General features: G+C 37.1%; 3 protein-coding genes across 6 annotated transcripts in view; 2 read left to right on the top strand and 1 right to left on the bottom strand.

Annotated features, from left to right (window-relative positions):
* Positions 1-8,864, bottom strand: part of LOC102598453 (protein TPLATE) — a 10,760-nt gene extending 1,896 nt beyond the window's left edge. Inside the window, exons 1-6 of the mRNA XM_006362811.2 lie at positions 7,457-8,864; positions 5,772-6,368; positions 4,786-5,147; positions 3,990-4,293; positions 2,229-2,351; positions 441-887 (exon numbers count right to left, since the gene is read on the bottom strand). Of these exons, the coding sequence (XP_006362873.1) occupies positions 441-887; positions 2,229-2,351; positions 3,990-4,293; positions 4,786-5,147; positions 5,772-6,368; positions 7,457-8,584 (2,961 nt within the window). The 5' untranslated portion in view covers positions 8,585-8,864. The remainder of the gene's footprint in view (positions 1-440; positions 888-2,228; positions 2,352-3,989; positions 4,294-4,785; positions 5,148-5,771; positions 6,369-7,456) is intronic.
* A 1,038-nt stretch (positions 8,865-9,902) lies between these two features.
* LOC102598123 (mitochondrial fission protein ELM1) lies at positions 9,903-21,367 on the top strand. Its single transcript, XM_006362810.2, has 10 exons — positions 9,903-10,268; positions 11,936-12,165; positions 14,638-14,734; positions 18,152-18,301; positions 18,414-18,540; positions 19,227-19,339; positions 19,429-19,492; positions 19,582-19,675; positions 19,773-19,881; positions 20,951-21,367. Exons 1-10 carry the CDS (start codon positions 10,077-10,079, stop codon positions 21,050-21,052), a joined length of 1,278 nt encoding a protein of 425 aa, XP_006362872.1. The 5' UTR covers positions 9,903-10,076; the 3' UTR covers positions 21,053-21,367.
* Positions 21,368-23,935: 2,568 nt separating this feature from the next.
* LOC102597381 (OTU domain-containing protein 5-A-like) overlaps positions 23,936-26,560 on the top strand; it is a 7,432-nt gene continuing 4,807 nt past the window's right edge. The window contains exons 1-3 of one of the 4 annotated variants that reach the window (XM_006362809.2): positions 23,936-24,130; positions 24,725-25,544; positions 25,844-26,005. In XM_006362809.2, the coding sequence (XP_006362871.1) occupies positions 24,876-25,544; positions 25,844-26,005 (831 nt within the window). In that variant the 5' untranslated portion in view covers positions 23,936-24,130; positions 24,725-24,875. Of the gene's footprint in view, positions 24,131-24,581; positions 25,545-25,843; positions 26,006-26,560 lie in introns of all 4 variants that reach the window. The other 3 variants (XM_006362808.2, XM_006362807.2, XM_015303201.1) reach the window with 3 other exon arrangements.

The raw sequence follows: 26,560 nt of genomic DNA, 5'->3' as shown, positions 1-26,560 counted from the left end.
TGAGACAAAAGGTTACCCCCACGCCCCCAACCCCACCCCCACCCCCACCCAAATTATCGTCATTTTGCGAGTTTTATATCTGAACTATTGGGTGTTCCTGTTATCCCCTGGCCTATTACTCCCTTTATATTAAAAAAATCACTAGTTGAATATGGGCAAAATGTTTGGCATAACTTGTTGAGAGGCGTGTGGGAGATGACCGGAAGAATGAGTTCGTGGGATGAGTTCACGGTAGTTTAGGGGGATCTGTGAACACTCAATAGTTTATGCATGGAACATGCAAAATGATGATAGTTTAGGGGTTCCCAATAGTTCATACGTAAAATGCCCAATTAGAAGTGCCTGAAAACTTAAAGGTGGCTTCTAAATCCGACTTAGTAAAACTCTTTCAAAAGAAAATCGAAAGACAAAAAAAACTCTTCAGAAAAGAAGTTACTGACCTCAAATCCAGCAACTGTACGGATAATGTGCGAGCAAACTCGGTGGAAAGGTTTGGAAGACAGTGATTTCAGGCCACTTAGAAACGGAGACTCCCCATATTGCTGAGCAGCAGTAGCCATGAATCCACTTCCTTCATATGTATAGGTGCCAGTACACTCAACTATAGCAGGTAAACTAGGCCATAGACGAAAATATTCAACTGGTGAAATTTTGTGTGGCAAAAGAAGCTCAGTCAGAGGAATTTTGTATGGCTGACATCTCAAAATGACAGGTTCCCCTAATTCAGGTCTCGGGCTTTTCTTTTGTCTCATAACTTGTGGATCCTCTTCAGAGTCTTCATAATGAGCAGGACCAGAACCATAGAAAGGATAGTAAAGTACTTGAACCCAAAGGTCACAACGCTCAAAATGGGAAACACCCACAGTAACACTGGTGAGTACTGGTTCCTGGATTCATGCAAGTCCAGTCAATTATCAATCATGAATGAAGCAGAAGCTATCAATGTAAAGAGTACCACAAATGAACATTTGGGTCCAAGATTCAATGTATACGGATAATGAATGGAAAATATAAAGGGTTATTCAAAATCGAGTAACTCTTTCGAGCCAAACGAGATTAGCATAAAAGGTTTCAGGTAAATCAGAAAAATCCCGTCCATATCCCCCCTACCCACCCCAGCCTTTTGGCCCAGTCGAAGGTAGGGAACTTCCTTCAAAAGAGGCGATGTTGGTCCAAAAAACCTGGAACAACCAATACAAGTTTCTACACTATTTTGTATTGGGATCTTTAACCATTACATATTTTCTTCTTCCTTCTCACATGTCAAGCCAAACTAAAGAGGTGTAACCACACCAAACATGCAAGAGACAATCTAGGCTTCTAATTGTATTTGGATAGTATCTGAAAACACGAATTGTGATTTTTCTATGTTTGATAAGTGGTGAATATGGTAAAAAAAAAAAAAAAAAGATTAGAAACCTCAGACAACAACAAAAAGATTCATGAACCTTAACCTCTATCTTAGTGTGCCAATTCATCGATTAACAACTGTCACTATAGCATGCCATCTGTAGCAACCTAAAATAAAATAGTTAAATAGGCATGCTTCCTCTAAAACAGTTGAACTTTTAACATGAGAAAACTCACCCAATTCACATGATACTACAGCATGCAAAGATCTTAGGTTTGATTCTCCCCATCCCATCACCTAAAAGGATTTTATGTACTTGGTCTATGCAAAAAAGATTGTCCCACGTGTGATGAGGCATAGTGAAGACAATCTTTTTTGCATAGACCGTTTGTGTCGGATTCTCAAAAGTCATCTCTCTAACCGTTTAAATTGCTAAATATTACTATGTTGCTTGGACTCTCCAAAAATGCAATCGCGCTTGTGTCGGATTCTCAAAAAAATGCAATACTTTTGATGAATCCATACGCACCCAGTGACATTTTGGAAGAGTCTGACTGTCTGAGCAACATAGAAATAATATGTTACACGCAATTCAATTACTACTTCAATGATCCAAATCGCTAATGTTGTCAATGTCTGTTCCAGGAACAACTGTACTAATTTTATCAAGTTAGCATTTGATAGTAACCATAGTCATAATACATTTTAGGACAAAAGTCACAGGAGAAGATGCATCTAAAATGTGGACAAAAAATAGTAATAACATGTTTAATGAGCAAAATAATTTTGCCTTCTGTTAGCAGAAGAATCAAATTCACAAGGGAGGAAAATGGGCTTCAGAGATAAATAAGCATGACTGTCTCAAACAAGGTTTAACCTGTGAATTAAGATTCCGCAGCTGGCGTACTGCTTGAGGAGATCCATCCATGAAATACAATCCACCAGAAAGTCCAACTCGTAAATCCACCCGGTTAAGTTCTATCTCGGTCAAATTCAAAACCTGCAAACATTATGATTGTTAGTACAATGAAAACCATGGTGTTCACGCAAAGGTGCAAATACACTGTATTTGTTGCTGGATGCTGCCTCCAAGATTTACGAAAACTACAAATAAATAGTGATTCACCTGACCAATGGTTCCATACAACAATGCAACTCATATTTCATCAAAATATTTGTTAGCACATAACATTAAGGCTGCCCCCATGGCCCACTACCAATTATGGGATATTTGATGGATCATCAAAGATCTCAAACATATCGATCAAATTAATAATAAGTGCAGCTAGCTCCACAGGTAAACCGCCATTCCCAATCATGTTATCTGTGGTTGTTGTCCACCTCCCTTGCATTTCAGAGTAAGACACACTAATGAACATGTTATCATGTTATTTGCTTGCATGTTTATTCAGTAGTTCACTCCTATTTGGTAATTACTCATGACAAAACTATAATTGGGATATTATAAATGAGACACAGCAAGATCTAAGTCGATGGGTAGGGTTACATAGAATTGTCCAAAGATATCATATGAGACTTCTTTTATAAAGCACTAGCTAACTGCCTTAACAGGGAAAAGAAGTCTTTGCTCGCTCGCTCGCTCTCTCTCTCTCTCTCCCTCTCTCTCTCTCCCTCTCCCTCTCCCTCTCCCTCTCCCTCTCTCTCTCTCTCTCTATATATATATATATATATATATATAATGTAGAGATGGAAATGGGGTGGGGTTGGGTGGATGCATAGCAGGGCCAGTTAAAGTTTAGGCAGGGCGTGGTGGGGAGCTCTTATGCCAGGGGCAGGTTTCAATTTATGAATATTTAATGTAGGTCAGGGGTGGGTTACTGATCAAACTTTTCTTCCCATGGTTGCTGATCGAACTGAAGATCAAATGGATGTGGAACAAATCCACCCATGCTCATGTTTGAGTTCAATGCCTATTCCGTTTATTCTTCTCTGTTTTTGTCTAAACATAGGACAGCTAGGAACTAAGGTAACACATATCAATTGCATTCACAAAATTTGTGTTTCGTCAAACTGAAGCAAGAAAAGGCATGTCGTTAAAATTTCTTCCTATCAAAACACGATAAATTCATTTTTTAAATAGTTTTACTAAAAAAAAGTAGATATAAATTTATAAAATAATTGATGTTCCTTGTTGCACTTTGTACTGGTCTATACCAGTACATTTTGTACTTGTCTTAAGCACTGTAGCCAAACTCTTCTTTCCAGTTCGAATGTAAAAAAAAAAAAGTATCTCCACATCCCTAAAGCTCTGCAGCCTAATTCAAATTGTTCGTTTAATATAGCTGGATTTGCCTTTACCACCACATAATACATCCCACCTTCCCTGCCAGCCAAAGATCCAAACTCTTCTTCATCATTTCAGTAAGAATGTAACAAGAAACTGTCCCTCCATCCCGAAATAACTCAGCAAGATTTAACTTTGTTCATCAGAAGTATACTACATGCATTCTACCATCTACAACCAGGAAGCAAATCACAATTGTCCTACAGCCAAGACATGGTTGCTAGGATGCCATAATGGCAAGAAACGTTTTGTAAATGATTTCAAAGATGCAGCGCACAGAAGAAACAAATCAATGATAAGTCGATAACAACAAAGAGAAGTAGAGATCTTGACCTTTAAGTGCAGGGTAAATCTTCCATCACTTGGATCAGTCAAATGATATGCTTCAACATAACAAGGATCACTGCTGCCAGTCAAAGTATATGCACTAGGAGGAACCTTGAGTAAAGTAGAATCTACTCGTTTAGCCAGCAATAGAGCTAGCTCACTAGGATCAGGCCTCCAAAGCTCTAAAATAGCCTTGTGCACCAATCCTTCCAGTTTTCGGTCCTGAGCAGCAGATGCGTCATAAAACTGAACTGTTAACTTGTGATGGCTAAATGGATAATCTCCTCTTGCTTCACCAACACCAGCCCACCTTGGAAAAGATAAAAGAAAACAGAAGTATCATCCAACAATTCTTTTGAGAATGATGTATCATCCAACAAATGTTTCACAGTTTTGCTAAGAAAATTTATAACTTTTCAGATGAAGTATCCTACAACCATCTAAACCCCTCACATTTGCTTAAACAGATTATGTTATTTTAAACACTAAGCCTCCCCCACCCCCTGGAGGAACCGAGGGGATACTGACTGCAGAAGTTTAAATGTTTAACTAGGAATAAACTACAATCTAATCCTTTCAGGTTAACTCCCACAATCTCATAGTCATAGGAGCTTATTTTTCCAAAACAGATGAGGATTCTGAATAGAGATCTAGAAGCCAAATGATTTTTGAGGAGTTTAAATTTATATGAAGAGTTTTCCCTTCATTTCAGTCATTTTACAGGGTAATCAGATATGGGCAGCATCTGATCTACATTATATTACCATTATCAATTGAGAGAAAAGAGTAACATCCAACTCACTTGCTTTCCGAGTGGTTGGTGACATATTTGATCCTCTGCAGTATTAACCGACACTGATGTTTGTTCACTGAGTCAGCTAATGCATTGGTCCTAAACTCTTCAAGTTCTTTTATTAGCAATTGCCCTGCCCTGGGATTACGTGATCCCAACCTCTGAGCACACAGAAGAACTGCTTGAACATCTTGAAGGCGATTTGTGTTGCTGGCAGACGAATCTATATTGAAGAGAACTTTGTGGATATTTGATATTATTATATTCAGGGGATCTTCTGGATCATCAGCCAGAAGTGGATCCAAACCTTCTAGATCAATATGCTCTGAGATAGCCCAAATAAGTCGAGTACATATTCTAGGAGTGTTCACCTGCAAGATGCAAGTTCCAGACAAATTTAAGAAACAATATCTCACCTGGTTAGTGAAGTAGTACAAAAGGTTGGAACATGACAAACGGTGAGCCTGAGGCAGAACAGAAATTACTAATAAAACACAAATGTAGAAGAAAAGCACCCCGAATAACTTCAGATTATATATAGCTTTATCTCCTCCTCTTCCCTTCATTTCAGTATTATGGAGGAGGAAGGGGGACATAGTCAGAGAAGGTGTAGAGTTCCTTTAGTGGATGACATGCTGATGAACAAACTCTGCAGCTCAATTTCATCTTAGCATTGGAAAAAACTAAGAAAAGTTAAGCTAGAATAATCCAAAAGCATTCAGTACCAGAGATGAAAACTTCGTGTTGGTTTAGGACGGCTGATATAATGAGGCAGGCTCAGCTAAACAAGAACTTCTGTAAAGACTTATTCAGCATGTGTAAACACAACATAATACTTGGGCATCTTGAGTAACTTTGGTTTTGTTGGCACTATACAAAAGGCAATTAAAGTTTAAAACATACAATTCCATGGGCTATTCCATGGGCAAGAACAATCTCGAAGGACAAATTGCATCTTACATATGTCATTAAGTAACTATAAAAGCTCAACAAACCTCACGTAGATCTTTGACAAGATCCCTTTGCAAATTCTGCAACCGTGTTTCATTCAGAATCTGGTCCTGAGAAGCCCCATCTTTGACTCTTTTCACACCTCCTCTTGTATCATAAATGTGACAAAGCCTGACAAGCAACTTCAAATAGCAGTCAATAGCATATGTTCGACCTTCACAATCCCATTTGACACATGGTCTACAAACTTCCACCACTTCCAAAGCTGGTTCTGTCCAATTTAATGCACCATAACCAGTTCCATAGGCTAAAGCTCCAATAACTCTGCTTTCCATACCTGAATTTTTTTGTTCAGGAAGTGGCAGTGATAACTGAAAGCAGCTCTCCACCAGCATTGCAACTAGTTCTTCTCTAAACAAGGTTTTACTTGTTACACTATGGAGGTCCTCTTTTATTCTTGCATTCTCAAAAAGTGAAGCAATATCGGTCCCTGGAACAGGTTTTTGCCCTCTTCTAACACTCTCTTTTGCAAAAAGATCAACACAGAGAGCGGTTCGACAGATGCATGCTAAAGCATGCATGCGATCTGACTCTGCTCTCAGATTTCTCACCATAAGAAGCAGCTTATTAAATAAAGAAACCTGCAGAAAGCAAATGTATTAGATAAGTGTTTTCTAGACAATGACTGAACAAATAATTGACAAGGCCATCATCATGAAAGTAAATCAATTCTCCTTCATGATCAGATCAGAATAATTCTTAACACAATGCACAATTGAATCACCAAAAGATCTGACTGTGATATACCAAGATCGCAGAGGTGATGGAAAATGGGAACTGAACAATGTTTCTGCAAACATGCCCAACCAGCTAGAACACCAAGAGGTGAAATTAGAGTCATATCATCTTTCTCTTTTTAATTCTTTTTAAACCAACCAGTAACTAACAAGCAAAAATGAAGACTGCTCTCCAAGTAGTTTGCACTGAGTTCAGAAAAAGCAAAAGAATAAGGTAAAGTATACTAAACTAAGGCCAGATGAAAAGAAGGATGAAGGAAATGAAGAGGAGATCTTTACCAACAGGATTGAAATGAAACCATTTGTGTTCAATCAATTCAAATTGAAAAGTAAAATTCTCGAGAAGGAAACTTCAAAAACAAGAGCATAATATATTCTGAACAGTAATACACACCTGCTAGATTGCTGAACAACTTGCAGCAAACATTAGCACAATGCAGAAATGAGGCAGGGGTAGTGGTTATAGTAGCATGCATCAGGAAATCCAGTTATACCAGTCAACGATTTTTTATTTTTTTTTTGAGAAGTCAACATATCCAGTATATTTATAAGTATCATCATGACAAAATTTGTGATGGAAGCCAAAACGTGACAGTTACATCAAGAGAAAACAAAATAACAAAAATACAATCTTTGTTCTTCTTATAAGGAGCTTAAAATATCTAAGAATGATTCCTGATCATCTACGTATCCTGATTAATGTTATACTTTTTTTCTTTTAGATCGATAATTAATGTAATACTTGAATGGGTCATGATTTCAGTAACTGCTACTGGACAGTGAAATGATGTACAAAGAATCTACTATCATTTCAGATATAATCATCATAGAGGATCATAGAAATTACAAGGTTGCTGTTGTTAATAAGCCAAATCAGTAATTTTCATTTGTCCTCAGAAGAAGACAAACAAGAAGGCAACGGATTCACCAACCTGCATACTGAGATCAAGAAGATGCAAATTGGTGACAACAGCTCTAACGATACTCTCCCTTGCAGAAGAAAACTCTTGTCTATCCCAAAGAGTGAGAATTGCAATGATGGATGTGGATGCCCACTCAGGTTTCCCTCCAGGAACATCAGCCAAGTATAACATGTTAATCCCCACCTCGAATATCAATGATGGATCCAATGATGATGCTAGAAAAGGTGCCAAATGTGAAACAACATCAGACACACCCACAAACTTCTCCACATTCACAGTGTCTAATGAACTTGCATTCCCACTCTTGGAAGACCTCGATAACTTCTTGATCACCTCTAACGAACCCGAAGCTACTGCCTTCACAGCATACACAAGCGGACAAACTGTAGCTCGAAAATTCTCTATGGGGAGAACCAATGACCGTGCCATTAAAGCATTCCTTCTTCTCCAAACAAAATCCACCATAGAAGAAACCCAATTAGACCTAATAGCAACAGAATTTTCACTATCCACTAGCTTATCACCAGCCAAACGACTCATCCTTTTCGATTCAAACTCCTGAAACAATCTCCCTACAGACTCAAACGCCACTTTCGCAACAGCATCAGATTTATCAAGCATGTTCTGCCCTATCCTATTCCACCAATTAGAAACCCTATCCAACAAATTCATATTATTCTCACACAATGTCACCAGATCATCACGTGCAAGGATACAACCAAGAGTTTCAGTAATAGCAAAACGGAGATTATCACTCGAAGAATCAAAACAGCTAGAGATCTGCTTGTTACAGTCAGAAATAAGCTTACCGAGACGGTAAGAAGGAATAGCAGCCAGTATGGACACAGCAGCAGCAGTAACGTCCGGGTCAGGAAAGTCGAGATCATTGCGAATTCCGGTACAAACAATTTCCCAAAGGTCAGCGGTAAGACGAGTGGATCTAATTAGGTCAAATGCGAGCTTTTTCGAAATGGCAGAAGCTGGTGATGCGACGATCTCTTCAACAGCGGATTTGGCGAGGACGGAGATGTCTCTTCCGGCTGCGGATTGTTGGAGAGCTTGTAAAAGAGCTCCTGATTGACGGAGTGCGTCATTTGAACGGAGATCGGCTTGGATCTGAGCGAAAAGTATATCCATTTGTAGCCGTGGAAGTGAGCGAAACAGTAGAGATTTGTATGTTTTGCTCTGAAGCAAAATCACACCAGTAGTAGTAGGATGCTGCTTCGGAGCTCTAATGGAGGAAAGGTTACTCAACTGTGAGTTGCCATAGGTAGCTTTTTCTGATCACGGAGGGAAGTTTCCGGCGGGCCGGTGGATCGTTTTAACGGGGAGCTTTATCTAAGGATTATATTTTGCAAATATAGTCCCTTATTTGACGCTCAAAACTCACAAGTGTATTTTTACCATAAAATGTTCAATTCATCATCTTCATTAAACTGTTTTTTAGTGTGTTAATATGAGTAGAGATTTTGTGTTTGGTTAATCGGTTTTAAAAAATATGTTTTGATAATTTTAAAGTCATAATTTGTGCTTGATCCAAATTCCAAAAAAAATACTTCTATTCTATAAAGAAAAACTATTTTACTTGATAAAATCTTGGTCAAACAAATTAATAGTATTTTGACATTAAATATAACTTTGACTTGAGAAATCGAGCTAATTATGGAGAAATATTTATGTTTAAAGTAATTATGTTTTGTGCAAGGTAGACTATTGTTCAAAAAATTATTGGAGTAATGCGGAAATTGGTGGTTTGATCAATTTTGTTATATGAGGCAAAGTATTATTCAGTCAAGAACTTACATGTTCATAAGATGCATATCGCGAAAATAATGATGTATGGACAAAATGAGGGAATCGAGATTAAAGTGGTTTGGATATGTAAAAAGGAAATGCACATAGGTTCTCGTTAGGAGGTGCGATGGGTTGGTTAGTAGGTACGATGAGAGGTACAGATAAACCTTATAAGTATTAAGAAGAGGTGATTAGACATGACATGACTCAACTTCAGGTTATCGAGGATATGACCTTAGACAAGAAGGTGTGGATGATGTGTATTAGTGTAGAAGGTTACTATATAGTGGAGTGTTGTCTTGCTTTCTGAGAGTTTAAGCTTGTTCTTTTTAAGATTTGCATTGCTCCCTAGTTAATTGTTATGTTTTCCCCACCATTTTCTTCTTCGTTGCGTTTGGATTTGTTACACTTAAGCTGATAGCCTTTAAAACAACATCCACGAGGTAATGAGAACGTCTACATACACTTCATCCTCTCCAAACCCAATTATGATATTTCAATGGATATGTTTTTATTATTGTTGTTATATTGAAGTTGTGATCTCCTTTTAAAAATATTTGATTAACTTATTTTTATGTAATAATATTTGATTTCAATTTAATATTGTTTTTTTTTCTCCAAAAATAAAAAATAAAATAAAATAAAAAAAGTAATCGAAAAACCTTGTTGTCCTCCCCACGAAATCATCAAATAGAAAGACGAAGAAAAATCAACTTTTTTTTGGCCTTTGCGGCTATCTAAAGCCATCATCAGTCATCAACAGGTTATTTGAAGTGAAATCGATCTTCTACATTTCTAGGGTTTGATAACTTTTTTTTTTTCAATATCGGTATAAATGAAGCCGATACGGTTACCGGAACCTCCAGCAAGTCCACGAGGAATGGGCGGTGTGCCGGATATATTTGAAGGTGTAGTTCATGGTGCGATTAGGCGAGCTGTTGTCATCGGTAATGGTTTTCCTGCTTCGGAGAATCAAAGTATTGGTTTGATTCAAGCACTCGGCCTCTCCGATAAGCACACTCTATATGTGAGCTCTTTTTTTCCCCAGTATTTGTATTGGAAAATTATTAGTTGCTCCTCTCTGAGTTTAGGAAGAAAGTTATTAGAAATCATGTTCAGTAATTCCATGCGGAGCTTTGATTAGTATTGAAATTAGTTGGCAAAAAGTACTCATGGTTATTCTAGATGTTGAATCAATTTGTTTACAAACAGGACAGATGAAATTGCAGGAAACGTAAACTTGATAGGATGATGTTTTTCATATAGATATTGATCTGCGTGGTGTATCTGAGTGATTTCCTGTCTTACATGAACCAAGTGAAATTGAATTAGGAGAATAAGATTTGGAGTTGCTGGAGTATTGTGGTATATGCGTGTTGATTTCTGGCAATTGATTTAAATATGTCTGTATCGTGCCGCTACGAGTTGAAAATGATAGTGGAACCAAAACTTATGAAAATTTTGGGTAGTGCCAAATGTATAGACTTAGGAGTCTTAAGAAATGTTTTTGGTAGCTTATGGTTGCAAAGAGTATATTTTGTAAGGGATCTTTATGAATTTATTGGGTAATAAAGTCAAACATGACAAGATGTGGGCATGAAATTGAAATATTGTGTCTTGAGACTTTGGGGTAGTGGGATTGTACTGGCAATGGTTAATAGTTTCTTAAATGCTCGGATCTTATGTTCTTTATATGCCCAGCTTATCCGCCAGTTGTCTGGCTGTAAAAGGAAGAGGTTAGTTCACAACTCTGAAAGCCGAAGACGAAGCGAGGAAGGGGTTGAAAACTGTTTACTGCTTATCCAATAGATTTTGATTGCACAACAGTGGGGCTTAGGGTCTTATTACCTTTTGCTTTCTTGCTTCAAATTGAGCAAACAAAACTCAGATGATAGACCTCTTCACTTTTAACTCCATTTTTCCCTAACCCTGATTTATGTCCTGGTTGCCTGTCTATTTTGTTGATCCTCTCACAATGTATTGATGCTCGTACACTTGTTCAAAAATTTGCGTAGTTTCTTAAATACTCGGATCTTATGTTCTTTAGATGCCCAGCTTATCCGCCAGTTGTCTGGCTGTAAAAGGAAGAGGTTAGTTCACAACTCTGAAAGCCGAAGACGAAGCGAGGAAAGGGTTGAAAACTGTTTACTGCTTATCCAATAGATTTTGTGTCTTGAGACTTTGGGGTAGTGGGATTGTACTGGCAATGGTTAATAGTTTCTTAAATGGTAAAGGGTTGAAAACTGTTTACTGCTTATCCAATAGATTTTGATTGCACAACAGTGGGGCTTAGGGTCTTATTACCTTTTGCTTTCTTGCTTCAAATTGAGCAAACAAAACTCAGATGATAGACCTCTTCACTTTTAACTCCATTTTTCCCTAACCCTGATTTATGTCCTGGTTGCCTGTCTATTTTGTTGATCCTCTCACAATGTATTGATGCTCGTACACTTGTTCAAAAATTTGCGTGAGTAGAGTGAATGAAACAATTGAAGGTTCTACTAATCTGGTTGATATTAGAAATTTCTTGTCTTCCTTGATTTGAACGATGTTGTTTTAAATTATTAAGTGATACAGAGAGGTAAGTAGGGGCTGATAACTCGAAAGTCCTGTATTTATTTTGGGAAAAAGTAATTGTTGATAAATCTTGTTTTTTTTTTTAAAAATCGCTGTTGATGCTTTCTATACATGCAGCGGGTTACTAGACCAAGAGGAGGAGTCAATGAGTGGCTACACTGGCTTCCTGTATCATTACACAAAAAGTTGTATTACATCATAAGCCAGATATGTGGGATTCTATTCAGAAGAAGGGCTAGACAACTAGGAACTTTGCCTATGGAAAATGGTGGCAATGTAGGCTTGTCATCTATTTTGGAAGCTGACGTGAAGAGTATAGTTAGAATGGCTCACGAGACATTTGAGAAGTAAGTTTCCACCCAGTTCCCGTTTTCATCTTCATTTATGTGATTCGTTTGGTTGCCGTTGCATTTTATGATAATTGTTTAATCATGGTAGTAATTGTTGAAGTATGTGGTCATTTCATCTGTAAACTTAAGCTGTTAGAGAATGCACACTTTTCTTACTTAATTATGTCTTCGACACTCCCCCTTATGTGTGCTTAGATTTTTTCATGAACCGAACGCGTGAAAATTCTTTTTGATAATGATTGGCTGAGAGACTTAAACTTATAACCTTTGTCTGCTTTGATACTATGCGAAAATATAAAATTTTGTCATAGACTTAATTAACAAGGTATAAGGGGTGCTTGTTATAATGGAGTCTTCGATTATGTTTAATAGGGTAGGTAATTGTTAATCACTATGTTGATAAGGTAAATAAACATTTTTTAATTAAATATGAAATATTTTAACATATCTTATATAATATTTGATATGATTTTTCTTGTTCAAGTACAATGAATCTAGACATGGATGAATTTAGACCCATATTCACTTGACATTCTAACATACTCCCTGAATTTCAAAGTGGACCAACCTACTTCAGAGTGCTTAATTCACCAAAAATAGAAAGTTGACGTTCGCGGGAATAGTGCAGACTGCAGATCACCACAAAGAAAAGTGGTGTCGGAATTCTTTTCATCAAGAAGTCGTTGGTAACTCTATTTTCAACCACCAAGAAGAGATAGTGTTGTAGATCCCATAAATATTATCATTTTTACGTAATTAGCATAACAACAAGAAATTTAGGGTTTAAAGGAGTAACGGGTGTGTTGTGCAAACCAGATCTTGAAAAGGCATACGATCATGTGAATTGGAAATCCCAACATTCCATTATGCTTCAAATGGAATTTTGGGGGAAGTGGAGAAAATGGATCTATTTTTGTATTTCTTCAGTGAGATTTTCTGTGTTGGTTAATGGTAACCAGTGCTGTTTTTTTGGATTTTTGAGGGGTTTGAGACAAGGGGATCCTTTATCATCGTTGTTGTTTATTCTAGTTGTGGAAGCTTTGAGCAGGATGATGGATAAAGTTGTCTTTTGTGTGTCTCTGTGTGTGTGGGAAGGGAGGTTATTGTTGATAAATATGGGATTACGGAAGGGGGTTGGAAAAGTAGAGATATAGATCCCCCAAGGCCTAGCTTGAGTGGCAAAAGGTGGAGGATTTGTGGCTTAGGTCGTAGGTTCAAGCCCCACACCATGCAAAGCAAAGCCCAGTATTTAAGTGGAGAAGGGTAGAGGGGCGGGCCCATTATCCACCGAGTTAGAAGGCTGTGATTGGTCCAAAGGGCGGGTTACAGACGGATTTCTCGGTTTTAAAAAAAAAATGTAGAGATATAGAGCCTTTTGGTTATGGGTTGTGGATGAATGTCTTGAAGGGATGGGATTATTTCGTGGAGAATATCTCATTCAAGTTGGTAGTGGGGAGGAGAGTATACTTTTGGGGACATGACTGGTATGAGAATGTATTATTGAAAGATGAATTCCAGAATTTGTACATAATATCTTGCCAAAGAGACCTGAGAAATCAACAAACTAGGTGGACACAAGGTGGAAAGATCTTTTGGTACTTGAGATTTAGAAGGGGTTCCCAAGATTGGGAAGTGAGTGAGTTTCAAAGATTGATAGACTTACTTCATAGGTAAATTAGTCTGGTGGATAATCTTGATGTTTTGGTGGTGGGGCTTGGGAAACAATGGACTGTTTGAGTGAAGTCTTTTTATGAAAAACTTTTGGTTAGGGAGAAGATTGATTTCCCATGTAATGCAATATGGTCTACAAGTGTGCCAAGAAAGATGTGCTTTTTCACTTGGCCAACCTCTAGAGGGCTGATTTTGACAGGAAAAAATCTTGGAAAATGGAAGGTTGTCTGCATCAGTTGGTGTTACAAGTGCAAGGAGGCAGGCTAGGACATGGACAATCTTCTTTTACATTGCAGGATTATCATGAGTCTATGGCTAAGATGTGAGTAGCATGCACTGAAGATGAAATGAGATAATATCATTTGAAATTGTTTGGGCATGTCCTGCATCGACATCGACCTTCAGATGCACCGATCAATAGGTGTGGAACTATGGTGAGGAAAGTTTAAAAATGATACGAGGTAGACCTAAAATTACATAGAAGGAAATTACCTTTGTAGACCTACAATTTCTTGAAATCAATTTAGCTTAGCTAAATATAGGGCACAATAGAAGAAAAAGATTCAAATAGGAGTCTAGCATATCTGAAATAGCCACATGATTATCTCTATATTCAGATTTACACCAAAAACTAAAGAGAAGAACACAGACCATCTCAATTTTCTGTATTGAGCTGCTCCTATCTTAATACGCCTTTCTCATAAATGACCTTCAATTTTGTAATGGTAGAACTAATCTTTGTGCTCTTGATAAAAAACTCAGCGAAGTAATGGTGAGCTAATGATTGTTCATTCTCAGGGATGGTCCATTGCTGGTGATTGCATCTGGAAGAGATACGATCTCAATTACTAGCTCCATTAAAAGATTGGCATCTGATAATGTTTTTGTTGTCCAGGTATGAAATCTGATTTTTCTGTGGGGAACATGTTTTTTTCTGCAGATTGTTATAGTTGAAAGTCCATTTAACCACTTCCTCTCTTCTTTTTAATCTTTTCACCTCTTCCTGTTTATTTTTATTTTTTTTGAGAAAGTTAACATTTTATAGACAAGATACACCAATAGTGTATTCTAGTAGTAGTTACAATCTGGGATTTACAGTAAATAGAACCAAAGAAATCTACCACCTATATCCCTCCTAAACTATCTAGAAACTGAGTAATATCCTCCACCTTTTTGGGGAGTACATAGTTACACCAAAAAAAAAAAGGTTATAAGACAATTCAACTTCAGACTTTGGAAAGGGATGCTCTTGTTTTCAAAACATCTTTGGTTCCTCTCCCTCCATATTGTCCACCAGATGCAAACAGGGACAATCTTCCATCTCTCTTTGTGGTCGGACAAATTTCCTTCACTATTCCAGCGTGTTAGAGCTTCGGAGGTATGCCTTGGCATGGACCAACTGATACCCCTTAAGTTAAAAAACACCTGCCACAGTTTCTCTGTCACTCTACAATGGATGAAGAGATGGTTTGTTGTCTCTATTTCTCTTTCACAAAAAAAACATTTGGAACATAATTGTCTTCCCCTTTTCATTAGATTGTCCTGAGTTAGTACTGCTTGTCTGGCTACTAACCAGGTGAAACAAGCCACCTTGTGAGGTACTTTAATTTCCATATCATCTTCCAAGGCCATGGTAAGAGCATTGCAGCTGGCCTATCAAGGTGTCTGTAAGCTGATTTTACTGTGAATTTCCCATTTTTGGCCTTCAACCAGTGTAGATTGTCTTCATTAGGTTGAAACTTGATGGCCTGCTCCAGAGTATTGTAGAAATCTGTTAGACTGTCAATCTCCCAGTCATTCAACATTCTCCTAAAAGAGAGGTTCCATCCTTGGTTGTCCCTGACATCTGCTACTGTTGCCTCCTTCTGTTGGTTCAAATTATAGATCACCGGGTACAGCTGTATTAAGGGATATTGACCAACCCACACATCATTCCAGAATGACGTCCGACTTTCCTGCATCAGTGGTGAAATAACTGGATAGTTTTTAGTCCTTGTGGAGATTAAAAAGTAGAGAGAAACTGGTGAAATGGACTTTCAACTGCAATAATCCCAAATCTCTGTTATAGAGGTGACAAACATTTGTAGGAAGAAGCTATCTGTTTTTTTTTTGAGAATGGTAAAGTTGTATTCATCAGCAATGAGGGTATGCTGGCAACCAAACAAAAAAAACATTCAAAGGCCAAGTAGTCATGATTACAAAGAGCCTATGAAATCTACTAACTGATCTACTTCATAAATACCCTGTAGGAAGAAGCTATCTGTTGTAACAAACTAATAGCCTCGAGGATAGGAACCCCTTGGATCCACAGGGGCTGAGGAAATATTAATATTCTTCAAATTGGGTTGGTTAAATCATGCGTACAGAAAGGCGAAAGCTTCCTAATTACAAGCCTAACTATGAATAACTTAAATTTTCATCAAATTGGTTTTAAATTATCTTGAAGATCTGCAGTATAACTCTGAACGCTTAAAAGACAAGGTTCCAAGAAGCATGTTTCATAACACAATTGAAACCAATGATCTATATCTTGGTAATTGCCAATTTATTTCTTCACGTGGTAGATTTTAATGTCTTCTGACATCTTTTTTTTCTTTCTAATACAAAAGAAGTTGTGCATTGTGACCCTTCTTCTCTATGGTTGTTTAACTCTCGCTGTTGGACGGCTTCGTTTATCTATGAACTTTCATCTACCCTTTGGGTGCGCACAGGGTAAAACCCCTCTCCTATGCAATAGCTCGCAAACCACATAGGAGAGGTAACCCATACTAGGCAAGCCTGGTGCGACAAGCTCGACAACAGTTTCCATTTCTTTAGATATACTTGTATGTCTGGTTATCAAAAAAACTTATATGAGAAAGATGTGATTTACTCTTGCAGTTCATTTTATTTGATAAGTTAGTTTAGTCTTGTAATTTTTTACTGGTTGCCTATTAGAGACTAAATTCTTGAGAAGCCAAAGGCATATTGAATTTTCTTGTATAGCTTCCGTTTTTCTTGTTCAGACAGATACTTGAGGATGTTTGCCTGCTTGAAAAGCTGTCTTTCCCACTTCAAGCTATCTGTATTTGGATGCACAAGTCTACATGTCAATGAACAATGTATCTGTTTTCTTTTGGCCCACTCTGTCAATCAGCTGTTATCATGAATTAGTACAATAGATGTTCTCCTGATAAAGATTACTGCTAGTTGATATGAGCTACAGTGGAACCAAAATGGTGAAGAAGAAATTAGGCTGCAAGTCCAGTGAAATTCCTTGTAGTGAATGTGCAAACCTGTTGTATTTCTAAAAGCAACAAGGTCTATGAGGCTTGAAGCAAAAAGCAAGAATTGAAGCACAGAAGTCAATAACATTAAAAAATATCAAATATATATGAATTTCGTACTTTAATGATCAATTACAACTATGCACCTAAGGGTATAACCTAGTGGTCGATGAAGTGGGTTGAGAAGTTTGAGAACTCAAGTTCAAATTCGTCCGGAGTCAAAAAGACTAGGTGATTTCTTCCAACTGTCCAAGCCTTTGACAGAGTTACCGGATACTTGTGCTAGTGAGGGGTAGCAGGTACCTTTTGAAATTAGTCGAGGTACGAGCAAACGGCCCGAACACCACGATATGAAAATGTTGATATTAATCCAACTCCTCAATTGAGATTCAAAGAATTGAATGCTTCTTGTTGGATCACTTTGTGCATCACTATATTTGAATTACACACTTCTATGAAACGCATGACTTCACCCATGAAGCGATAATCCCCTGCTTCGCATGGTGATGGCTTTCAGTAACACACATAAGTCACATTATTTGGCAATTGTTACTGTTCCTTGTTTTCTGAGTGCTATGTAATGCTTTCCGTATTTATTTGTCATGTCCTCTTTACTTCTGTACTTTTCTTTTCATACTGCTTTGATGTGCGTTACTTGAACAGAGGGTCTTTCGGAAACACCCTCTCTACCTCCACGAGGTAGGGATAAGGTCAGGGTACATTCTACCCTTCCCAGACTCCACCTATGGAATTACATTACACTGGGTGTGATGTTGTTATTGTTGTACACAAGTTGCTCTGACTAGAGACTTCCTAAAATTTTGTGATCAAATTTTTTTCTCAAACGGCTGGTTGACTAATGAAGGATTTTTGGGACTGTTAAATGTAGCTACTGATTTTCCTGTTTAGTTCAGCAAAGAAAGCTGTTATTACATATTTGGATTGTATGCCGTGTATTTTTTTATTTTTTTTTGTAAATTCTTGAATATTTTTGGGTCTGGAGAAGAAAATCTCATTGATTTGTCTCTGCTGTTTTTTAACTTCAGATTCAGCATCCAAGGTCCCGTTTGGACAGGTTCGACTTGGTAATCACCCCCAAGCATGACTATTACTCTTTAACTCCTCAAGGAAAGGAACAAGTTCCTCGTTTTCTGCACAAATGGATAACACCCCATGAACCACCTGATAAACATGTTGTAGGTATCCTCAACATTAATATTTAGTTTTAGCATGTAATATGTAATATATTTCTGTGTTGAGAGCTTTTGTACCTAAATTGCTGAGCTATGACTTTTGTCTTCTGGAAAGGTACTTACGGTAGGAGCTCTACATCAAGTTGATTTTGCTGCGCTTAGAGCTGCAGCTGCCACCTGGCATGAAGAGTTTGCACCTTTGCCGAAGCCCTTATTGGTGGTCAACATTGGAGGCCCTACAAGTACAATATTTCTTCAATCCAAATGACTATCCTTTGATTGCAAAATCGAACTTCATAACTTCATTTTGTTAAAGAAAAGAAAGTATGAAAAGACGAGGCTGAAATAACATGAGATATGAATTGGAATAAATTTCTTATTCCATGTCAAGCAGACCAGTCTGTTTGTGTAGATTTATTGCTTTTCAATTCTTGCTGCTGAATATCTTCTTGAGTGAACTGTGTGATCTTTATCCATGCCATATTGCTTGGTTCCAAAATTTTGTGTTTTTATGTTGTTGCTGCTCAACATCTTCTTGAGTGGACTGTACTTTATCTTCCTAACTGGGTTTCATATTGCTTGGTTCACAGTGTAAGGATATTGTAACCCAATTTATTCTGCTCCAATCAGTCATAAATGAGTATCATTCCTTTTCGACAGCTAGTATCTATATAGTTTAATCATCTTCGTTGCATGCTTTACATGTTATTTTGGAGACTTCCTAAAAGGTAGTATATTTGAATCTTGCTTTTCTATCTTCAGTTATTAAGTAGTCTCGGAAAACTTAGACATGTATGGGAATTCATGAAATTTTATCAAGACTGTACAGTATGACTATTTTGTTCTTTATCTATCCCTTTGCTGTAGCTTCTCCTTTGCCGCTAGGTTCATGTGTATACATCTTATATCGTTCCTGGATTATGATTAGGATACTGCAGATATGGGGCAGACCTTGTAAAGCAATTAACAGCCTCCCTTCACAATGTTCTCGGGAGCTGTGGGAGCGTAAGAATCTCATTCTCCAGAAGGACACCAGAAAAGGTATTTTTTACAGATTGTGTTTTAAATTATTACCAATTGGTGACATCTTTAATGTGTTTGACACTCTGCGCAATGTTCATTTCTTGTAGCATTCCAAAATTGTGGTCAAAGAGCTTGGTTTGGATCCAAAAGTACACATTTGGAATGGTGAAGGTGACTCGGACACTATAATCCGTATTGGTTTTTGTAGTTATAGTTTTATTTGGATGGTCATCTAATGGATACTTTTCTTAAATCTTCAGAGCCAAATCCACACATGGGGCATCTGGCTTGGGCTGATGTTTTTGTTATCACAGCAGATTCAGTTAGCATGTTGAGTGAGGCTTGCAGTACTGGGTATGTCTAACTATTAGCTCAGCGGTTGTTGATGATCTAGTATTTTTGAACATGTTTTTCCTTAAAATTTTATTGTGATTCATACCTTCCTTCCCAGGAAGCCTGTGTATGTAGTTGGAGCAGAACGCTGTACATGGAAGTTCACAGATTTCCACAAGACACTTAGAGAGAGAGGACTGACTAGGCCATTCACTGGACTTGAGGATGTAAGGATCCCTTCTCCTTTCTCCTTCTTTATGGATAAAATAGGGTAACTTGTAACTTGAAAAATACATTGGGCGCTTCTTTACAAACTAAACTGATGATTCTTGTTCGGAGTAGTTGATAATTGTGATGACATTCTGCCTTGAGAAAAAGGAAAATTGTTCTTCAATACAAGTATGCCTAGACAATGCTAGGTGCTTGTGCGTCCAAACTTGTCTTTCTTGTCACTATGAGCGTTTGGGCTTGATGGGATGTTGGTTAATTTAGAGCATGGTTGGCGTGTTTATTTTAGTGTGTTTACGTGGTATTGTTTTCATGAGTTAAAAATAGTGAGGAGTCACCTAAAAAGTGTGTTTCTAGAATGAGCTTTACAGGAAGACATCTGGATTGCTCATGCTGAAAATGTTCTGAGAGTTACTTAGATGATTTGCTTGTGGAAGCAGCATATATGATTTATGGGCAATTACTTAGATTTACATTTTGTGCTACAACCCTATCTAGTAGAAAAGAATCCTAAAGCTTGAAGCCAATCTTACCTGGGATCGCAAATCCCAAGTTTGTCAGCGGATCCAGCTGTAATAGTGCCTATAATTGATTTCTTCTATGCAATACTAGTTGATATGACTCCTTGGTAAGTGCTGCATGGATGATCAAATGACTATCAAATTACGTCGATACGTCCACATATTATGAGTAGTGTAGGAGACCTCTCTATTTTTTCCTTGGGAAATCTTTAGAATTCCTCTACTTAGCTTTCAATCCGCCTCATGAAAAATTGGAAAAAAACCTATTCATTTCCCCATAAAGAAGTACATTTTGCTTGTGTGAACATGTCTAAGATGCTTTATTACTTTCCCCATAAAGAAGAAGGAATTTTTTGAGGTTGCCTTGATTATGGAGTTGAGAGGAAGTTCTCACATCTGGAAGAGACTACTTGACAACAAAAATAACTACGCCTCACTCCCAAATCCCAATCAAGTTGGAGTCGGCTATTTGAATTCCTTTTCTGTTCTGTTAATACACTTACCATATTTCCATCTTTTTTCTTAAATCTCCCCTTTGAAAATGCAGATGTCGGAAAGCTGGAGTTACCCTCCTCTTAATGATACCGCAGTAGCAGCTAGCCGTGTGAATGAAGCTCTTGCTGAGAGAGGATGGAAAATTAAAGCATAGAAAATCGTTTTGGTCTAATATTGTTGTTGTCACAAATTTTACTTCTCTTTTTTTCATTTATGATGTGTTCAGAGTTCAGAGTCCATGTATTATGATTGATTTAATTTTACAGGAGGAAAAAAAGAAGAGATAATGTCCAGATAAAATCAGAGTTGAACAATGAGGCTCCTATTCTTTTTACCCATTGAGGGTTTTTGCCACTTATATTGACAAAAATAAATGTCAATCTTTATATGTAAAGTAGAAGTGTTTGGTTGCTCAACCAAAGATAAAAAAAATTAACAAGTTTAAATCTAATTATGCTTTGTTGGATTTTTTTTTTAGATATTATATATGTGTGTGTACCTATTGTTTGGTGCGAGTTGTTCTTTCTTTTTGTTATTTATTTAGGATGGAAAAATGTTCGAATCTTCCACTATTGTTTGCATTTCGGCTTAATAGGATCGTCCAGCTCCTATATAACTTATTACTCAAATGGCGCTAGAGGGTGGGTAGGGCTAAGTGGAGCGAAAAAGATTTTTCTCACACCTAGTAGGCATTTGGCCATGCGATACATATTATGATATGGAATCGTGAGATGGAATCAGCGTTTGGACATGCGATTTCACGCTGATTCCATATCATGAGATGAAATATCATGTTCTCCAAAAATCATGATATGGACATGGAAATTTCATATCATGATTTGAGATTTTTTAAACACAAAAATTGATCTACAAGTTAATGTTTTGTTAAAACAACCCCACGGACTTTTGGAGCTAGGAAAAATAGATTCAAAATATTGAAACAAGGACACAAGTGAAAATTGTCATAGCTTGTGCAGTGTTACATAATTATTTGCGAAAAGGAGTAATGAAATATTTTTGGCCTATGATCATGAAAATATAGTTGTGGATGATATTGACAAAAAAAATGACTCAAAGCAGCAATGTTGGTTCGTCTTCTCGGTCACATGATCGAGAAATGCAAGTTCAACGTGAGGAGATTGTCATTATTATGTGAGAAAATTATGTTAAAGACTAGTTCACTACAATTTATGTTCAATTTTTTTATTGAATTAAAGTTTGATAAAACAGTTACTTAAGTGGGAAACAAATAGCTTTATAATAATTTATTATGTGATTTTTTTTTTTGTTTATTCGGTAAGATTGAATAAACAATTGGGGCTATTTTAATAGTTTTACAACTTATGAGATTCTTATGTTTATGAGAAAATATATAACACAAAATTTTCATATCGCATGTCCAAACAAAACTTCAATTTCATCTCATGATTACATATTATGATACCATATCATGATACCATATCGCATGGCCAAACGGCCCCCTAGTTTGTGATTAAGTGACTCGTTTAGTAAGGAATATTTGTCTTTCGGCTAAACAAGATAAATGTTTTTTAGAATGTCAACTAAGCTACGACTTTGTTTAGTCTTCTTCTTACCTTCATCCCATGTTTCGAAGCTAGCAAAATATTTGGGCCTTTGGAATCTCTCTTGATAACGATCAATCGGTTAGTCTTGAATAACGATTGATCGGTTGGTCCTTTTCTTCTGTTGAGACCAGAGGCGGATCTAGGATTTCGAGTCACTGGGGTGCCAAGCAGAGGCGAACCCACATGATTTGATAGGGGTGCGACCCATTAACTTTGAAAAACGTGCTTGAGAAACGTATAATCAACAGTGCACCTATAAGAAGCGTAGGGGTGCCCTTGTGTAGTTGGTACAAGCCAGAGGAACCACTTGCGAAAATACAATTCAAATCTAGCTAGAACCCTATTTCATTTATTTTTATTTTAAGTTTAGCTTAGAGATCATATTTGAGCCATTAGTGACCAAGAAAATACTACATTATTTGTTAATTGTAGTAAAAGTTTCGCTAACTACCTAAATCTTAGTATTGATGCACCGAAATCTTCAAATTTTGAATTCGCCTCTAATGACCAGTAGACTCAGATTAAATCAACTTTTGATTCATATAGAATTATTCGTCTTATGGACGGATGGGTGAGCGGGATTGGGCGACGGACGGAAGGCTGAAGCTTTGATTAATGGCAGATTTTTGTTGTTGAAAAGTTTAAAGGAACATCCAGGGTTTCAATATTGAAGAGAGAAAAAAAACTTTTCTTTATGTTTAAACAAATAAATAGTTAAAAACTAATTATTGATTAATACTTAATTTTTATTATTTTTTTAAAAATTGATTAATACTTAATAATAGTAAGTTAACAAGTAAAAAAAAAATCAAAAGAGAATATTCCTTTGTAGGTTAAAAAAGAAACGCTGCAGTTCAAAAAAAAACAACAAAAAAAGGCTGCCTACAGTTGAAAAAATATTAAAACAAAAAGCTGTTAGTGTGGGGTTCGATCCCGCGAACTTAGACACAAAAATCTGGTCGCCTACCACTGGCACCAGAGAACACTTTTGTTTACTGGGTGGCACGTTTATTATTTATACATATGGTGTATATAAATACCTATATATAAATAGAGTTTCCGTCGAAACTTGTGGGTGGCGTGGCACCCCCACAGATCTCAGTAGATCCGCCCCTGGTTGAGACTGATGTATCTTGCTTTTCACTTTAAAAAATCTGTTCGAACGACTATAGTTTCATTATTAGATCTTTATACTAGTTTACTAGGTAAACGCTTCTATCTAACCCGTCCCTCACATTTCTTATTAAATACGGACAAAAAAATCAACTTTTAAGAACTTTACCAGAAGTATTATTATTACTATGTTGGTGCAATTCTTCTCGCTAATTTATATTTTAAAAAAGATATTGGATATATTTTATTTAATTCTTCTCGATAATTTATAATTTTAAAAAAGATATTGGATATATTTTATTTATTTATTATTTTAAAGAGTAAAAAACTCAGCCTCCCATTATTTCCACTTACCTCATCTGTGTCTCTCTCTAGAAAACCCAGCTTTCTCTCTCTATACGTACACGTATATATATCTTATGTACTTTCTTTACCTAGAAGTTTATTTGTACCCATTTGCTCGGAATTTTCATGTAATAAACCCTAGCTAGCTTCTACTAGCAGGTTCTGGTTGCTGGTGATTTTAAAATCAAGTAAGTTGTATCCAACTTCGTCAACTATATCGTTCTGAATTTGTTTTTGTTTTTTTTGTATGTTGAGATGTGTTTTTTATCAATATTTTGTTGATTCTGTTTGTGGGGTTTGATAATTAGCTTGAAAGATTGATTCTTGATATCCGATTTTGATATCTTTGTGGTAAAGTTTCTATTTTTTCAAGAATTGGGGTTTGTCCTTATTGATTGCTGTGTAAATTTTTTATGATCTCATGTTGTATGGCTGTGGACATTTTGGGGTGTTTTTCCTCCTAAATTTCTTGATTTTTTGAAGCTAGCTTGGTTTAATGGAGTAGTTATATGATGAAACCTTAGATTCTCTTGTTGAACTTGAATTTTGGTATTGTTAAGTGAAGTGAAGTGGGTTTTTTTTGGGTATAACTGTTTTTTTTCTTAGTTTTTTGTGGTGATTTGATGGTCTTTATTGCAGTTTTGACTAGTGGAGGTGAACTTTGTATTTGGGGATTTACTTTTGGGTAATTTCAAGTGGCATTAGGAAAAAAGGGGGTTTTCTTGTTTCAAAATAAGATTATTGGAGGTCAAGGTCTCATGAGAATTTTTAGGGGAATGCAGAAATTAGTTCGTGAGTATAAGACCAAAGTTAGCTGCTGGGACAAATCGTTCAGCCAAGGTATTGGTGTGACTGCCCCAAAGGCCAGGAAGCGTGACAAATTCAAAGCAAGGGCTTTATTTCTCTAATTTCGGTTGAAGAAGACTACACAAAATGACTCGGATACTGGTTCAGCGCGGTTCTGCTGGAGCTTCATCGTCTTCATCCTCAAATCAGAACAGGTCATCAACTTCGCTCCCTGGTTCGTCCTCTTCTTCAGCTCCAACCCAGCCACTGGCGTCTAGTAGTAGTCAGGTATTATCAGCTTTGAAAGATGATGATTTCGTAGAAGAAATACAAGAACAGGTTGCTTTAGAAGAGTCCTCCGTTGCTTCTTCAAACTATAAGGGTGATGGTGAATTGTTGGAAAGTTTGGGCAGCGAACAAAGCAACAATGAGGAAAAGATTGTTGACAACGAGAAGAGAAATGGTGGTTTTGACAGTGAGGATTTGACAAGGGAATTCGATGGTTTAGGAGTCGTGGAAGAGGAAAATGAGGAAAGTTCAGTTCAGAGGGTTGCATGTAGTTCATGTCCACCTCCACCTCCTGTCCCACCCCCGAAACCTGCTTCATTAAACTCAAGTCCTAGAAGATTTCTGACGGGCAGTTCACATGCTATCCGGATAGGATCATCTAGGGGAACTGCTGGGCGATCTACTTTCTCAACTAGGACTTCACCTGCTGGATCCAGGCCATCCTCTCCACGGTCACATTGTGAAAGTGAAGGTTATAATAGTGCTGATGAGCAGAACCCTAACTTTGGATCCTCATATGATGATGTGGTATGTCCCATCACTGTATCAATTAAAGTAGATTATGGATAATTTATGCCCCTCTCATTGGTCATAGGGAATAAGAATCAACTTTGTCTCTTTATTTATGCATTCTATTGGTTGGTGAACATTTTTTCCGAATCGACAAGTTTGAGTAAGCTGGCTAGAAAGTGGAAATTCTGCTCTCACTATGTAGCCTTAAGTGAAGAAGTCACTGTATCTTGTGATTTTAAGTTAAAGCCATTTGAGGATGAGTAAGGGTTTCAACATATCCAAATTTGCAAGCTAACATGTTTCCTTTCTTTTAGGAGAGAGAGCGGCAGTTTGAAATGGACTTAAGACGAGCCAAAGGCTTAGAAGTTAAGAAAATGTTGGAAGATGGGAATTGCCTTTTCCGTGCTGTTGCTGACCAAGTATATGGTGATTCTGAAACTTATGATTTGGTCAGGCAGATGTGCATTGACTACATGGTAATCTTTCTAACGAGGGGTCACTCATGAAGTCGCGTAACAACATTCTATTCTACTACTATCCTTCTTTCCTTGCTAGGTTGAAAATATCTACTCGCTTGATTCTAGTTTCTTTCAGCAGTACTAGGAGGAAAGCTGACATGTGTGTAGGAATTTTGCTTTTACCATTAGGATAACCTCAGTTCTGTTAGTTCTCCTATTACTGATTTTTGTGTTGAACAAAATGACGGACTACAGGATTACAGGCTAGGATAATAAAAAATGAGGGACAGAATAAAAGAAGTAAATATCTTTTGAAACCTACGACAGCAACTAGGCCTCAATATTAAATAAGTTGGGGTCGGATATAATGATTCCTTACTAATCATGTTTCCTCATCTAAGCTCAACTCATATCATCATCATACCAAAGAAATAGTAGGAGTGAAAAACAAGTATAATATATATAAGTACTAGTAATAACAATAACAATGATGCTACTTCATTAAAAAAAAATAACAATGGTGCCCCCAAGGCCTAGCTCAAGTGGCAAAAGGTGGAGGATTTGTGGCTTAGG

Source organism: Solanum tuberosum, unplaced genomic scaffold (genome assembly GCF_000226075.1).
Source record: "Solanum tuberosum cultivar DM 1-3 516 R44 unplaced genomic scaffold, SolTub_3.0 scf00392, whole genome shotgun sequence".
Classification (NCBI taxonomy): Eukaryota; Viridiplantae; Streptophyta; class Magnoliopsida; order Solanales; family Solanaceae; genus Solanum; species Solanum tuberosum.
Note: the sequence above shows the minus strand (reverse complement) of the source record. Positions and strands in the feature narration are given on the sequence as shown.

Coding starts and splice junctions, on each gene's coding strand:
- LOC102598123 (XM_006362810.2), top strand. CDS start 10,077: ATGAAGCCGATACGGTTACCGGAACCTCCAGCAAGTCCACGAGGAATG. Junction 18,302..18,413: donor AACCACCTGATAAACATGTT/GTAGGTATCCTC, acceptor TCTTCTGGAAAG/GTACTTACGGTAGGAGCTCT. Junction 19,340..19,428: donor CCAGAAGGACACCAGAAAAG/GTATTTTTTACA, acceptor CATTTCTTGTAG/CATTCCAAAATTGTGGTCAA.